This window comes from Talpa europaea (genome assembly GCF_964194135.1).
Source record: "Talpa europaea genome assembly, chromosome: 1".
Lineage (NCBI taxonomy): Eukaryota > Metazoa > Chordata > Mammalia > Eulipotyphla > Talpidae > Talpa > Talpa europaea.
Window position 1 is genome coordinate 57,089,024 of NC_140073.1, and position 16,469 is coordinate 57,105,492.

At 43.7% G+C, this 16,469-nt stretch overlaps 1 protein-coding gene across 1 annotated transcript in view; it reads right to left on the reverse strand.

Annotated features, from left to right (window-relative positions):
* ME3 (malic enzyme 3) overlaps positions 1-16,469 on the reverse strand; it is a gene marked incomplete at its 3' end in the record, with an annotated part of 220,180 nt that overhangs the window by 120,441 nt on the left and 83,270 nt on the right. The window contains exons 2-3 of the mRNA XM_084250209.1: positions 5,756-5,889; positions 2,750-2,899 (exon numbers count right to left, since the gene is read on the reverse strand). Of these exons, the coding sequence (XP_084106335.1) occupies positions 2,750-2,899; positions 5,756-5,889 (284 nt within the window). The remainder of the gene's footprint in view (positions 1-2,749; positions 2,900-5,755; positions 5,890-16,469) is intronic.

Sequence of the window (16,469 nt, forward strand, 5' to 3'; positions counted from 1 at the left end):
CCACACATCTGATGATGGGACTGATATTGAAGATCTACCATGACTCACGTGGCTCAGCACAAAGAAGGAAATATCCCAAACAAAAAGTCAGAAAAGGTAAATAGGCACTTCTCTGAAGAACACATACAATGGCAAACAGGCACATGAAAAAATGATTCTCTCTTATTATCAGTGAAATGCAAATCAAGGCCATAAGGAGACACCACCTCACACTTGTGAGAATGACCTATATTGTAAGGACCAGAAACAAAAAGTGTTGGTGAGGATGTGGAGAAAATGGAGCCTCCTACAATGGCAGCAGCACGGAAGGGATAATGCTGAGTGAAGTCAGTCAGAAGGAGAAAGACAAACACTGGATGGTGCCACTAATTTGTGGGATCTAGAGAAACCAAGCTAAGGGCCATATACAGTCAAACTTAAAAATAACCCTTGAAAGGCGACTATGGGACTGAGCATGGAGAGTGGGAAGGGAGTTCGGGAACTCCAAGAACAAAGAGGGTAGGAAGCACAGTGGACTTTGGGGCAGGGCTATGGGTTATTTGGTAGCAGGTACACTAAGGGGGCTGGGTCCTACACTTCCAAAACACCAACAATAATGTAAGCAGTGTTAGTTTCATTAAAAAAATCTACCCAAAGCCATCACTGCTGGCCATGGCCCTGGGCTCCCCAGTCTGCAACTAAGGCTGCTTTCCCACCTGAGCGTCAGTTAACGCCAGGAACTGGCAAAGAATATGTGGCTTTCGTCCTGCCTGGTTTCTTGCCTCTTCAAGAAACTTACGTTCTAGGGGAGATGGATGCACAAATAATTAAATGCATAATGCATAAAATAACACTATGGAAGAGATATATGTGTGATGGACTGAGGAGGCTGAGAAGGGAGTGCTCAGGTTGTTCAGCTGGGGGCACAGAGACAGCCCACAGAGAAGTTGATTCTTGGGTTGGGTCTTGAAGGAGAACCTAAGTTTTGATGGCAGGAAAAGGAAAAAGGGCGAACATTGCACTCAAAGCAGAGGGGAGCACATGTACAAAGGCCTGGGGAGCAGCATCCCAGGGGAGGACTTGGGTGTAGGGAATAGATCAGTGCAGCTAGAACCTGGGACTCTGAGTCACGCCTGTGACAGGCTTTGCTTTGTCAACATGTTGGGCTTGTTTTTTGGTCTTAGTGGTCCTAGTGGCATCAAAGTAAGGAAATGACAGAAGCTGTCTGGCTCCATGCAGGGAGGAGAACCTGGAAGGGTCATTTCTGAGTAGGAACTAGGTGGTAAATAGAGTCCTGCATCCTTCAGAAATGTACTGTCATCTCCCAGTATTTTTGCCAGTATTGGGTTTCTGGAATGAGAATAAGAGACAGGAGCTTCTTTCCTGTTGAAAGCGGCAGATTGAGGAGCAGAACTGTTACAGAGGGAAACACCCCTTCCCACTGTTTTCATCCCCCAAGGATTACACAAGTGTGTTGTGAGTGATTACACTTCAACATCCGGGCCACCCCATCAAGACCATGTTTGACATGCTGCTCTCCGCCAAGGGCAACAGGGAGACCAGCAGGTAGGGTGCCCAGTGTCAGGACTTGCTGTGATTGTCTTGCAATGCTCAAATTCGGGCTTCGGGGTTGGAATGAACAAAATTAACCAAATTAACAAAAGATGTTCTAGATCCATGATTACATGTTCCTCATTATAGTACATAATAATTAATACAGATACATAAATTCCACATAAATGTAAATTACACATCTGTGCACAGTGCCTTATATTTTGACATATTCTAATGCAGAGTAAGGGTTCTATTTCATTACATATAATGAACTTAAGCAGCTGGTTATTAGGGCACTAGAACTGTGTTGCTAATTAATAGGTACCTTGCACTGAAGAATTTCTGAAAATTTTTCCATTTTTTTTCTTTAAAAAAAATAGACATTCTAGGGGCCTACATGGTGTCACAAGGGGTTAAACGCAACCTATGAAGCTGTCCACAGCCTCTGCAGCATGAGTTCAATCCCCGGCCTGCCAGGGAGCAACCCATATGGTGAGCAGACCTCTCCTGACTCACCCGCTGCTCCCCTCAGCAGTGTAATTCAGTCGGTCTGCCTGTTCTGTTCCCCATTCTGTCTCTGGTGAATCCTCTCACCCCCCCAAACCCACACCTCTGGCCTTGTACCCCAGCTCTTGTATGCATAAATAAATAAATCTTTAAAAAAAATAGATGTTCTGAATGCATGATGTAAAAACCAAGTGATCTCTTTTAAAAGAACTATTGTGAAATTCTTTGGCTTTGAAAGAAAATATAGTGCCAAATTTTTGCCTAAATGACATTTTAAGTGGACTCTGAATCAAGCCCAAAGGAAGGAAAACTGATTCTTTGACTCAGCAAAAGAATTCAGTCTTTGGTATCTAACACTCCATTATTTATTCGCCTGAATTGGCAGGAGAGCTGGTGCGACATTGAAGATGACCAGGGAAGCTGGGGTTCAGGGGAGTAAGAGGTAGATGAGAGAAAAGCAATCCAGAATACCTCTCAGGCCAAATCCAAACAACATTTGGGCCTTTTTTATTTGGAGGCAGAGAAGCTCCATTATTGTCTTACTGGTGCTAGTTCATTTGTTCATTGGGTCATTTTCTGAGCAAGTGCTTAAAATCAAGTATCTCACCAGGAGCTGGCCTCCAGAGAGGAAATAGCCAGGCCAGTGGAAAGAACTGGTTGCCCTCCCTGAGGTAGCCCCGCCCCGAGCCCCCTCCTCTGGACAGCTCACCGGGGCCTGCGGAAGGTCAGGCCATAGTGCTGACAGGCCAGCCCCACGGTGGGCGTGTACACGATGGGCATGAATTTCTCCACGTCTGACGTCAGCACTCGGTAGAAGAGCTTCTCGTTTCGGTCTTGGAGGGTCATGAGAATGATGTACCTTGAAAGGGAGACAAGAACCTAATTGATGGCATGTGTCAGCCGCAAGGCCCTTGGGAGCCCACACTCAGCTACTTAGAGTGAAATGTCCAAAGTCACCCACCTCTCCTAAGCATGGTCTCATGAATCGTAGAGAATGGTAATCTATTGCCTGCCTTATGGTGCCTGTTATTATAATACATGGTGTAGGCACTGTTTTAAATGTTTAACGTGACCTCATCTAACACCCCCAGTGACTGGTTTAGGTACTGTGATGTGTGCTTTGAGAGACAGGAGGTGATGGCATAGAGAAGTGAAATAACTCATAGAGATCTGAACCTAAACTATCTGACTCAAATCTGCTCTCAAAATGGTGAAATATAGTTAGTTATGGGGCTATTATGTGAGCATTAATGAATGACAACAGCATTCTGGGATGCAGTAGGGCTCCACTGGGCACAGCAGTGATGCAAGAACTGGCCTTTCCTACCACCCAGACCAGTTCCTGTCATATGCAGAGTTCATAAGTCCTTGAATTTCAAGCAATCTCAGGAGGCCTGTTCCCTCTTACCTAATCCTGAAATCATTAAGCCAGGAAAGGGCCTTTCATTCACACTCCTAAAAAGGCAAAAAAACACTGAGGGAGGAAACCTGGGGGCAATTCACAATGAGGTGCAAATGACAAATGGTATCATACATAACTTTTCTCTCCACAGTTGGAGGGAAGGGGAGTATGCAGGCCCCAAGGCCCAGGCATGCCGTGGAGTGAGGCAGGTGCTCTCGTGGGAGAACTGTCCCATGTCTGCTGGTAGTGTCCTGGGTTTGAACCTAGCTCTGCTGTTTACCAGTTGTGTGACTTTGAGTAAGTCTGTGACCTTTTAGGGCGCTCCCTGCTTCTTCCCCATCAATGTCACTGGCCCAGAACTAAACATTGTTTTAGAAGGGCTCTCAGGAAGGGAGGCTTTAGGCTAAGAATAGCCATGATCTCCAGCCATTACCCGTGTAAAGGTCCCCATACCAACCAGTCATTTGTATACATCTCTTCCCAGTCCTGCGTTCTGTAATGTCAGGTTGTCAAAATCGACAGCTATAGTGGGAGTGTTTATAACATGGAATGTATCAAATACTATAAGTCAGCTCTCCCCACCCCCATTTCCTGCCTGGAGAACCAGTTAAATATTTGCCAGCCTTTTCCCAAAAGAAGCTGGGAGACTCCTTGGTATTTCCCCAAACACTTGATGAACTAGGGACACTGAAAATGAGTGGCTCAGAGGCGAGAGTCCGTCCGGAGAAAAACCCTCTAGAACTGGAGTCTGACATGTTTCTGCATCCAGGTAAGTGAGAGGAGGGGAGGATTTGGGACTTTCATTTTTAGAATTTAATATCTTTAGGAAAAGTGGATTTTACTTTGGACTTTAATTCTTTGTCAATGTAACAAAAGAGAGGAGGTTCAGATTGTTTAGCGTTAAGGTATACCTCACATTGTTAGGTAGGTTCACTGTGCAATTTCTGTTTGCTTTTCAGGTTGCTCTATCCCATTAGACCCCATCTGAGTGGGAGAAACAAAAGGGAAAGAATATTTAATCTGGACTGCAATATGGCTTTGAAGTTAATGTAGATAATATTCAGAGTTTAGTGCTTCTGGAGTAGGGGTTGGGGATTTGGCAAAGACTTGCTTATCCACTGCTTCCTAGTAACAGATGGTATGGGGGGGCATAGGAAGATGGGTGCAGGATGAACTTGTCATGCCACTGAAGGCTACCCGTATGGGGACAGCCACACTCTCAAGACCCAAAGTCTTGGCCAATCAGCTCTATAGAGATGTAGGAGGAACGCTTATCTTCTTACATTTCTGCTGGAGGCCATAGCCAGGCAGCATATTTATTTAATAATGTCTTAAAGAGTGCCCACTGCACACCAGCCACTGTTCTATGCATGTCACAAATACTAATGCATTTGATCTTCGCCATAACCCTAAGAGTTAGGTACCATCAATCTATATATACTTATTATACAGAAGGGGACTGGTTCTGAGAGGTGGAATAATTTTTGCTCTTCAGGGTTAGAATGAGGATTTGAATCAGTCTAGTATTAGCATCTGCACTGCTGCCACGAAGCTCTGATGCCTCTTATCTGTGGCATTGCAGAGAGGCTGTTTCAGCACAGACTCTGAAGTCAGCTACCCCTGTGTTCAAATACTGGCTGTGCCAATTCATGGCCAAATTACTGGGGAGGTCATTGTCTTCTTTAGTGAAATCGATGAAGCTAAACTTGGGAAGACCCCCCAACCCCCGCAATTTGGCTCTTCATGTCTCTATTCCCAAGAACCCAGAGAAAAGACAGGGTTACTAATTGCTCCCCATAAACTTCCGACATATGTGACCCAAGGTCCATTTGTCCTTCAGGCCCTAAAATGGACCTGTCCATTTCTCTGTTCCTTCCCCCGTTCCCCTTGTTTCAGGCGCCAGGGCCATGTACCCCTTCCTTGTCATACCTGTCCCTGCCTCTTTGCGCACCTCTTCCCTGAGTGAAATGCCTTCAGAGTACCCTGCTACTGTCTGCTGAAGCCTTATCAGAGCTTCTTGTGCTGACTCTGACTCCACCACTTCCCTGGGGCCCTCCCAAATGCCATTGGCTAGAATTTGGAATTCAGTTTCTTTTCCCAGTTTTCCAGGGCACATCCATCATAATGCACACATCCATTATAATAAGTGCTGTCCTTCAATATCTTTTGGGAGGGCAAGACTGAGATTGGGATCTCTTGGAGTTCTTAGCCTTTTCTAGCCAGAAATATCGAGAAAGCCCTCTGTGGAACACCAAAGAAGACAGAGAGCTCAGCCCAGGACCAGGGAGGAGAGAGATGACTTGAGGTACTGACTTGTCCAGGTCGCTCTTCTGCTGCTCATAATATCTCATGATGCAGAGGACCTGGACATCCTGGCTTAGGAAGCAGGGGGGGATTAGGCCATGGATTCCAAGCTGTAGTCTTTCTTCAAGTGTAAAGGCCATGCCCTGGGAAGTATAAGAAAGAAATAGACACACATAAATGTTAGGTAGGAGCCCAAGGAACAGAAGAAATTCTATCCACAGACAGGCAGAAGTTACTGTGATTCAACAGAAAGGGTCCTGGACTCAAATTCCTCATCTACCAGTTAAGCAGCCAGACAATCTGAGGCTGGTTATACATTGACTCTTCTGAACTTCAGCATCCTCCTGGAAAAGTGGGGAAATGTCTACAGCTTTTTTTTTAATATATGTTTTTAGAACACTTTTAGATTTACAGAGAACTAGAGAAGACAGTGGAAAGATTTCCCATATATCCACTCTTCCAGTTTTCTCTTTATTAATTAATGACATCATGCACAATCTTTAGCATGAATGAACCAATAATGACAAATCACTATTAAGTAAAGTTCAAGGTTTATTACAATTTCCTTACTTTCTCTCTAACTAACCTGAGGTTACGGGTTTGTAGAAGGAAGATCGCAGGTGAAGAACCATTTTCACTGCATTACGTCAAGGTACAAGCTACCAACATGATTTATCACCTTTTATATCAACCTTGATCACCTGGCTCAAGTCGTGCCTGTCAGGTTTCCTCACTGTGAAGTTACTTTTTTTTTGAAAATTCTAAACTGTTTTCCATAGAGGCTGCAACATGTCCTATTCCTACCCATGATACAGCAGGGTTTCAGTTTCTCCATATCCTCAACAACATGAGTTATTTACTGCTGTTGTTTTTCATTACCACCATCCTAGTGCATGTGAAGTGGGATCTCATGGTTTTGTTTGCATTTCCCTAATTACTTTTTTTTAAAGATTTATTTTTATGTAAGAACTGGGGTACAGGCCAGAGGTGAGAGGATTCACCAGAGACAGAGTGGGGAGCAGAACAGGCAGACTGACAAAATATACTGCTGAGGGGAGCAGCAGGCAAGATGGGAGAGGTCTGCCGCACCATGTGGGTATCCCCCTGGCCAGCCGGGAATCTAACCTGCACTGCAGAGTCTGCAGACAGCCCCACAGTGCTGCACTCAACCCGCTGTGCCACCAGGGAGGCACCATTTCCCTAATTTTGCTGAACAATTTTTTCATGTGCTACTCCCATTTGTACACTGTCTTTGATAAAATGTTTATAGAAGTCCTCTGTTTTTGTTTCACTGTTTGAGGATGTGCAAAACCGTGAAAGTGGGCACTTTTTAAGTCTTTAAAAGGTAATACTGACTACTCAGGAAAATCCTGAGAATTTGTTCCTGCCCTCAGAGCTGCTGGAACTGTATGAAAGACAGCTATGTAACTATTTGAAAGGATGATTCACAGATACTTCTCAAAATACTCTCCACACATAATGATTCCAAACTCTTTTTTTCATCAAGGTCAATAGTCACCAGCTCATAAACACTCTGTGCTGGACACCAGCTCTGCCAGTACAGGGAGACACCGAGGTCCCCGTTTCCTGCAAAGGCTCACTCTGGAGCCTGGGCACCTTCACCAAACATCTGTAGTCTGGCAACTGCTCACAGGCTTGGAGAAGACTGTGACCATTTCTCTGTGGCCCCAAGGATCCAAGGGAGGCCTCAGCGTTTACTTGTGTTATCATATTTAATAACAGCCCATTTTTCTCCACCAAGTTAAGAGTTTCCCTTGGCTGACTGCCACCCACTTCTTTTGTATTTGAGGAAAAAGTATGACTGTTTAGCAACTGATAATTTTGGGGATTTAAAAAATATTTCTAGATGCTTCCTTTAATCTTGAAGTTAATGTTAAAGCAACTTAAGATTTACAAGTCCACAAAACAAAAATACAAGCACTTTAGTTCTATCATCTTCTCCAAGATGCTTTACTACAGTGTAGGGGAAATGTATTAGAACTTATATTTCTCTACAAAAAATTGGTAGGATTTGCATAACATAGAGGAATTGACAGTGAGCTTGTTATTTATTTCTCATTGAGAAATTACCTTTTCTGTGATCTGGGTAAATAGAGTTATGGATCATACTTTCTATTTTTTTTTTTAAGATTTATTTATTTATACAAGCACTGGGTACAGTCAGAAGTGCGGGAGGGTGAGAGAATTCACCAGAGCCAGAGCTGAGAGCAGAACAGGCAGACTGACGAAGCACACTGCTGAGGTGAGCAGCGGGCATGGCAGGAGAGGTCTGCTGCTCTATGTGGGTTTCTCCCTGGCTGCCTGGGGATCGAACTGGCACTGCAGAGGCTGCAGGCAGCTTCACAGCCCAGCGCTCAACCGCTGCGCCACCGGGGAGGCCCCATACTTCCTATTTTTAACAAAGCTCTCAAAATAGGACAAGTGAATTTTAAACATGGCTGACACTCTTAGTTATACAGTTAAACCCTGAATAACTTAAGAGCTAGGGATGCCCTCCCTCTTCCCCACCCATCAGACATCTGTGTATAACTTCAAAATTTACATAAAACTTTACTACTAATAGCCTGCTTTTGACCAAAAAGTTTACTGATAACAATTGATTAATACATGCTTTGTACAGCATATATGTTACATACTGTAGTCCAATAATAAAATAAGCTAGAAAAGGGAAATGTTATTAAGAAAATCACAAGAAAGAGAAAATGCATTTATAGTACTCAGATCTTTGTGGTATTCAACCAAGACACATAAATACCACATAGCATTTATTGTTCCTCTGAAATGCCTCAACTGTTACAGATCATTCCCTCTAGCCAAATGCACCTACTAACCTGCTACAGCTTTTCCCAGGGATCCTTTGGACCTCCCTAAGGTGCAACAACTAATAACTAATGGATCAATATCTGGCAAAAATTTGGCCTCAAGACCCTGTTTTAGAGCTAAAGGCCAGGGACTGTTTCCATTGGTCACTGCCTCTACTGAAACAGTGTTAATCTATTATAACTCACTGCTGAGTTTACCTATTGTATCATCTTCCCTAAATGAACATCTCCGGCCCAGCAAGTAAACTCTACCTGTGAGCTTAGCCCTGCACACATTGCAAGGGCAAAGCTTATCGGCACTAGAGAGAAGATATTTGAATAGATTCCACTGTAAAATGTCATGACTCAAGGCAATAAGTTTTCAGGAGGTGTCCATGCCCCAACCTCCTGCTGTCGAGAGATCCAGGCTTTCTGGTACCCATTCCTTCTGATTGACTTCTCCAAGGGAAGGCCTCACAGCCCTGCTTGGTCATCTTCCTAGTGGCCTCTGCATGCAGAGGCCTGTTGTGTACTTGACTACCTCTCCTCTCTTGTTTATTACACAAGACCTATGAGCTGCTGCTTTGTACCAGGTCTACCAGGTTAGGCACTGGGAGTCCTAAAGGAATAGTCCCGGTAATTGTCATTAGTCTCCGAGGAGATATGTGGATCCACATATTATGGCTAACCTGGGGCTCTGCATATAAAATGGAGTGCTGGCTGTTCATGTGTTGTGGGATTAAGTCAACTAATGCATGTGAAATTCTCAGCACAGGCACAGGCACACAGGATGTGCTACTGAACACCAAATGATTTTGTTTGTGGGGCAAGGTGACATGTGAAAGCTCATGAGTAGATACTTAAGGGTCATCAGAAGCTAGTCTGGCAAAAGGAGGTTGGAGGAACAGGGGCTGGAGTGATATCACCACATCAACTCTAGCTTCTTGTCCAATGGCTCAGGCAAGGCTCTATCTCTGCAATTCTGTGCCTTCTCACCATGCCCCAGGAAGCACCTTATTCTGGCTGCCAGTCTTGGAGGTCAGAGAGGTTAAAACTTGCCCAAGGTTATACAGCAAGTCCATGGCAGAAGCAAGAGTAGAACCCAGGTCCACACACTCCTACAGTTCATACTCTCCTCTGAGCTAGCAGCTGCTCCTAAGAGATAACAGATGAAACAGGTCATTGACTAAGTTGACCTTTATTCAATTAGAGATGGAATTATTCTGCTTTTCGAAGTAGAGTCAGTTACCTCAGTGGTTCAGCCAGCATTCAAAAGCTTCAAAAAGTCTTAGCAAACACAAACTTGAGAATAGCCTCCCTCACATACATACTTCTGTAGCCAGGTACAAAATTAAAAATCCAGAAATACATCATGAATTCCTGAAAGGGGTGTGGAGGATAGTTTGCTCATTACTGCCAGAACCAACCCAGCTTTGCGCTTAAAGACCAAGCTTTGGTGCTATGGGCAGCAAATGTATGGAGGCTGCCTGTGACTTTTCATATGATATACACAAGCTTCTTATTCTAGCTGGGAGATAAAATTCAAAATTCCTTCCATGGGATAATGACCAGGATCTGGAAGTGTTGTTCTCATGCAGTCAGTATGGGAAGGGAACAGGAAGTCAAAGTTCTACATTCATTTCCTCCATTTTGGGGCTGTTCTTCATCTCTCTGAGTCTGCTGCCTTTGCTGGGTGGTATTAAAATGAGAACATGAATGTTGATATCTCTGTAAATTCTAAGGCGTGGTGGAAAGGTTTAGAAAAGGTTCTGATTATTGCCATTTCAAATCCCTCTAGGTTCAGGACTATAAGCAATTTAGCAATTGTACTTTATGACATTTATTTCCTTTCTAGTCCCTTTTCCCTTCAAGACAATGGAACTTTTGAGGGTACGGATTATGTCTAAATGAACTATGTGCCCCTTTTACCCAGCACAGTAACTGGCACAGGGTAACATTCAAAAAATACATGCACAGATGAATAGATTCATTCATTCTTTCAACAAAAATTACTAGGTTCCCCTATATACTAGATGCTATTTTAGACCCTGGGGAACCGCTGTAAAAAGATAGAAGGTTCCAGTTTTCTCTAAACCCCAAGTGAATCATTCCTATTGCAAATTAATAACAGCCTTTGTCACTGCTACATCAATGCATTTGTCTGCCCAGCACTGAGCTGCAGGAAATGTTCTATGCCTGCATATATTCTCTACTGTCTTCCCTACACAGCAGCCACTGGCCTCAAGGTAGTACCTGAAATGTGGCCAGTATAACTGGGAAACTGAATTTTTCATTTCATTTTAATTAACTTAAAGTAAACAGTCACACACTGTACTGGACAGCAAAGAACATGTCCACATTCAGAATCACGTGCAGCCTGGTCTATGGAAAAGCATGTGGAACTGAAGACTCAGAGCCCTGGGTTGGGTCCTGGCTCTGCCACAGGGCCCAGGCATGCTGACCTTCCTTCTGTGCTCCCTGTGTGAGATGCAGAGACCCACAGCTTGTGGTGTGGGTGTGTCCTGGGAGAGGTGGGAAAACAGGAGAGAGAAGTGAACTTGACATGGCAGGGGAGATTTTGGGACTCTCTTCCTGGCTAGCCCAGCTCCAGGAGAGAAGGAAAACATAAGGGTTGGGGACTCTTGAAACTTCAAAAGAGTCATTACATGTTTCACAATGAGTGATTTAAAAGTCAAGGATGGGGGCAGGGAGGCAAAACTGAATACAAAGCTATGCAAATAAAACCTACAGGGAGAAGTAAGGGGGCAGGAACACCCGTGAGAGGTGGAGCAAAGAGATTGTGTCCACCTGACTTTATAGGCACATTCTGAAAATGTTAGGAACAATTGGAGCATCTTACAATTGGATTTGGTGGCTTTAGGTAAACAGCAACTCCAGAAGAAAATTATTTTTTAAAAGATTTATTTATTTATACAAGCACTGGGTTCAGTCAGAAGCGCGGGGGGGGGGGGGGGGGGTGTGTGTGTGAGAGAATTCACCAGAGCCAGGGCAGGGAGCAGGGAGCAGAACAGGCAGAAGGACTGAAGTACACTGCTGAGGGGAACAGCGGGAGGCAGGAGAGGTCTGCGTGCCATGTGGGACCCTCCTGGTGGCCAGGGATCGAACCAGCGCTGCAGAGGCTGCAGGCAGCTTCGCAACCCAGCGATCAATCCCTGCGCCACCAGGGGAGGCCCCGGAAGAAAATCTTTGCAGTGATCTACAAGCCTCCGCCATTGGAGAGAACAAAGGTGAATACAAAATGTCAAGAAGAGTCAATAAAAGAGCTGTTAGATGGACTTGCTTTGTAAGCACCTGAGGTTCCAAGGAGGCACCACATTAAAAAGGCTGTGCTTTGGGACCATTTCCACCAGTAGCAGTTGGAGGTTCCCAGGAAACCTGGTAGCATGTGACCCTGCTTCTCTGATGGGACGAGAGAGAGAGAGAGAGCGCGCGAATGTGTCTGTTCATGGGGAGCAGGCATATTGAAGAGGATTCATCTTTTGCCCTTGGAATGTCTCAAGGTCTTGCTCTCACTTTGCCTCCCTAATGTCTTTTAAATATGTTTTTAATAACTTCATGTCGAGATATGAAACAGCTATTAGAATCAAGTCACTTTGGAGGAGCAGACTCCCCTGCTGTTGCCCATTGCCCGTCCCCCCTCCCAGCTAACGTCCTGGTCTCAAGTCTCCATTCTGGCAAAGATGTAAAGTTCCAAGTTAGGTAATAATAGTAATAATATTAACAAAATTATTAGTTATCAAAATAACTTTAGCTATTATAATTTAAATATCATTCACTAAAATAATTTTCTTACCTTAACACTACACAACCAAGTTACTTCTCTAGGCATCAGTTTTTCCCCACATAAAATTAATTTTTATTCTTTGAAATAACATTTTAAATCTAAAATGAACACCTTTTATATCACCTTTAAGTTTCAAGTTACTGTAAGAATTAAAAAAAATAATTTTTTTTTAAAAAAATTCCTTAACTCTCTCATCAGTTTACTTTTTTTTTTTTTTTTTAAGATTTATTTATTTATTTATACAAGCACTGGGCACAGTCAGAAGCGCCAGAGGGTGAGAGAATTCACCAGAGCCAGAGCGGGGAGCAGAGCAGGCAGAAGGACCGAAGTACACTGCTGAGGGGAGCAGCGGGCGGCAGGAGAGGTCTGCGCGCCCTGTGGGACCTTCGCTGGTGGCTGGGGAGCAGCCGGGGATCAAACCAGCGCTGCGGGCGGAGGCTGCAGGCAGCTTCGCAACCCAGAGCTCAACCGCTGCGCCACCGGGGAGGCCCTCATCAGTTTACTGTTGCTCGCTCTTTCTTCTAGGCATCAGTTTTATCCATCTGTGAAATGGGGATAATACATGCCCCATCTATTTCACAGGGATAGGTGAGCCAGTAAAGGTAATAGGCAATGCAGTGATTTCAACTATAAATATTAAAATAATACTTAATACTTTAACAAAGTAATCATTTAAAAATACATTAGATAAATTAATAATAATTTAATACCTGTTAAATGCTAATAAGCAATGATGGGAATAACTCATGTAGCTTCACTGGCCCCTTTCTTCAACTTAAGACTAGATCTGGGGCTGGTGACAAGTGTTCTTGAGAGACATTGTGTGACTTTTGGAGGCAACAGAGATGAAGAAGTTCATGACCTTCCTGTTCCTCTAGGCCCGGGGCATTGCCTCCTTCTTTCATGGAGCCCTGCACGTTCCTTCACCCCTGGCTTTAACACAGTGTCTTGCAACTATCTATGTGAGTTTCTTCTATCTGAAAACAAGACTTGTGCATTTCTGCATCCCTGACAGTTACATAGTGCCTAGCACATAATAGGCATTTCATGGCATAAACTGAATGAAGAAATGAAAGAAAGCATATGATGATTCCTATTTTTATTTAAAAAGGTGGAGTAGGGCCTCCCTGGTGGTGCAAGGGGTGAAGACGCAACCTATGAAGCTGTCTGCAGCTGCTACAGCACGAGTTCGATCCCTGGACAGGGAGCTACCCATATGGTGCAGCAGACCTCTCCTGACTCACCCGCTGCTCCCCTCAGCAGTGTATTTCAATCAGTCTGCCTGTTCTGTTCCCCACTGTCTCTCTGGTGAATCCTCTCACCTCCCCCCTACACCTCTGGCCTGTACCCCAGTTCTTGTATTAGTTCTTGTATGCATAAATTAAATCTTTTTTTAAAAAAAGCTGGATTAGAGGGCATTCAGTGGTTTATAAATTGGTATATGATATGGTGATTAAGAGCTAAGCTTGGAATCATGTAATTCTGAGTCTGCAATGCTGGTTCATGAAGATTACCTGTGATGAATGAGGTATGTAAAGTATTTAACCCTCAAAGGTGGCTAGTGATTAGCACTGTGAGAGGCTTGGGAAGGGTTGGGGAAGGTAGAGAACAGGTTTTGTGGGAAAGGTGACTTTTGACCCAGGTTCTAGCAGGTAACCTGAGAACCTGTTCCAGGTCATGGAGGGAATTTGCCACACCAATCTTAATGACAGCAACCTGCATCCTTATCTCGTTTTCCTTAGTGTGTGTCAGATCTCTGGAGGCAAGAGAAGGCCAGGTGGAAGGGAGGAGAGGAAAATTTTTCTGCCTGTTCTGCTTCCATTCCAGAACTGGCTGCCACCGAAAATCTCAGAGGAAGGTTCAGGAAATCCACATGTTCTGTGTTGCTACCTGCTCAAGGCTAAGCAGAGCGCCTCTTCACTGTTCCTACAGCCAGACTGACTTGTGTCTCACCTTTTTTTATGTGTTCTTCCAGAGACACTAGTGAGAGAATCAGCCTCCTCTCTGGCTCACTGCACCACTTAGTCCCCCTGATTTCCCCTTGGCTGTCCTTCTCCTTGAAAACCCTTGGGTCGAGGCCTCGAGGCCTCATTAGGTGACCTTTACTTCAGCTCATACCCTCAACTGTCTGGTAGACTAGGTGTCCCAGCCTGGCAGACAGAGCAACAGAAGCTCTTGAAAGCTTCTTAGAAGCACAGATTTCTAGGCTCACTCCCAAAGACTGGGAGTCAGTCTGGAATGGAATCAGGGACTTAGGGATTTTTAAACTCTCTTCAATAATTCTGAAAATTAGTCATATTTGGGAACTGGGTCCATTTGTGGGTGGGTACATTTCTTTACCTGAATTTCAAGTTTATAAAACCCAGAGCCCAAATCTCCATCTTTAAGTTCAAATCAGTAATTCCCTGGACTTCTGTCATGGTAGAACCAAGTTGAAAGCTCATTCTGCTACTCTTTGGGAAGAATGGCTCCCTCCCCTTCTTGTATTCTAGTGCAGTAACTGTCAATGAACACATGTGCTTTAGGATACAAGTATGCTATATGGAGAACTGTCACTAAGACAGGTCATTTTTTTTTTCTTTTTAAATTTTATTTTTATATTCCCCATTCAATTGCAACCCCCTTATTTTGACCCCATCCCTCCTTTCCCTGCCCCACCCCTCCACAGTGTGTCTCTGGTTCATAGTTGTTTGTTGTTTGTTGATTTTGATTTTTTCTTATATTTTTTTTCCTGGTCCCTTATTTAGGTTTTCTAGATTCCTGCTATGAGTGAGACCATTCCTCAACCTACTAAAGATAGAGCTTCCATATGATCCAGCAATTCCACTCCTAGGTATTTACCCAAAGGACACAGAAACAATAATTCCAAAGAGCACCGGCACCCCTATGTTTATAGCAGCACTATTTACAATAGCTAAGCTTTAGAAACAACTCAAAAGCCCAAAAATAGATGACTGGATCAAGAAGATATGGTACATATACACCATGGAATATTACTCAGCAATCAAAAAAGATAAATACATGCAATTTGCAGCAACATGAATGGAGCTGGAAGGGATCATGCTCAGCGAAATAAGCCAGAAAGAAGACAGGTCATTTTAATCCAGATCATGGTCAGTGTGTGCACAGCTGGGGAATGAGAAAAGCAATGAGGAGGACCACTTGTACACAACTGCTTGTGTGTTGTGTACTGAATCATATCACACTGAATATCACATATTTCTGCTGAATCATATCACACTGATTCTGGAATTCTGGAGACACAGTCTGTTCTCACAAATAGTATCTTCCTTCCCTGGAATAGAGGGAGATCATCAGCCTGTTTACTCATAAACTTCTTAAGGAACAAATTTTGGCACCTTCCCTGACTAAGTACTCTGCGAGTCGAGGACAGCCACTGCTTTCTGCCAATAGCCTTTGGAACTTCACTCAGCCAAGTATTGGTACTAACAAGGTTGGGCCTCATGCAGCAGCTTAGTCAAAATGAATTTCCCATTGCTGTGAAAGTGAAAATAAGCTTACTTTTCAGAAAGTGAATTAATTTTGTATCCTACTTTTTTTATTCAAGTATTTTGTAAAAACAAAATTCATTACACAAGCAACTACGTGCCTTTCCCAACATCTTTCCAAATGGAAAAAATGCCTTGTTTATTTTTTATTGCTTTATTTTTTCTAAAACTGCTGATGTTATGTGATCCTAGACAGGACAGGGTTCATTACCCCTATTTAATGAAGAAAAAAATTGAGGTTCAGAGGGGTCATTGACATGCCTTGAGTGTGTGGCAGGTACATGTTATTCAAAAGCACATGAGAGTAATATCTATTTTAACTTGTTCACCAGTGGAAGACAGATTGTTACAAAGTTTGTGGATATGGACCAGCATGGAAGAGAAATGGAAGAATCTGCTTCTGAAATACTTGGCAACTCTGGGATTTTGTCCTAAGCAAACAAGGGAACTAAGAGGTAGATAGCTGGAAGATTGATAATTCATTCACTTGGCAAAATTCCCCATGATCGCTGGAATACTTCATCAACCATTCTTCTCAAGAGACTGTTATTTAAAATTTAAATAATATTGTTCTTGGCACCCCGTTG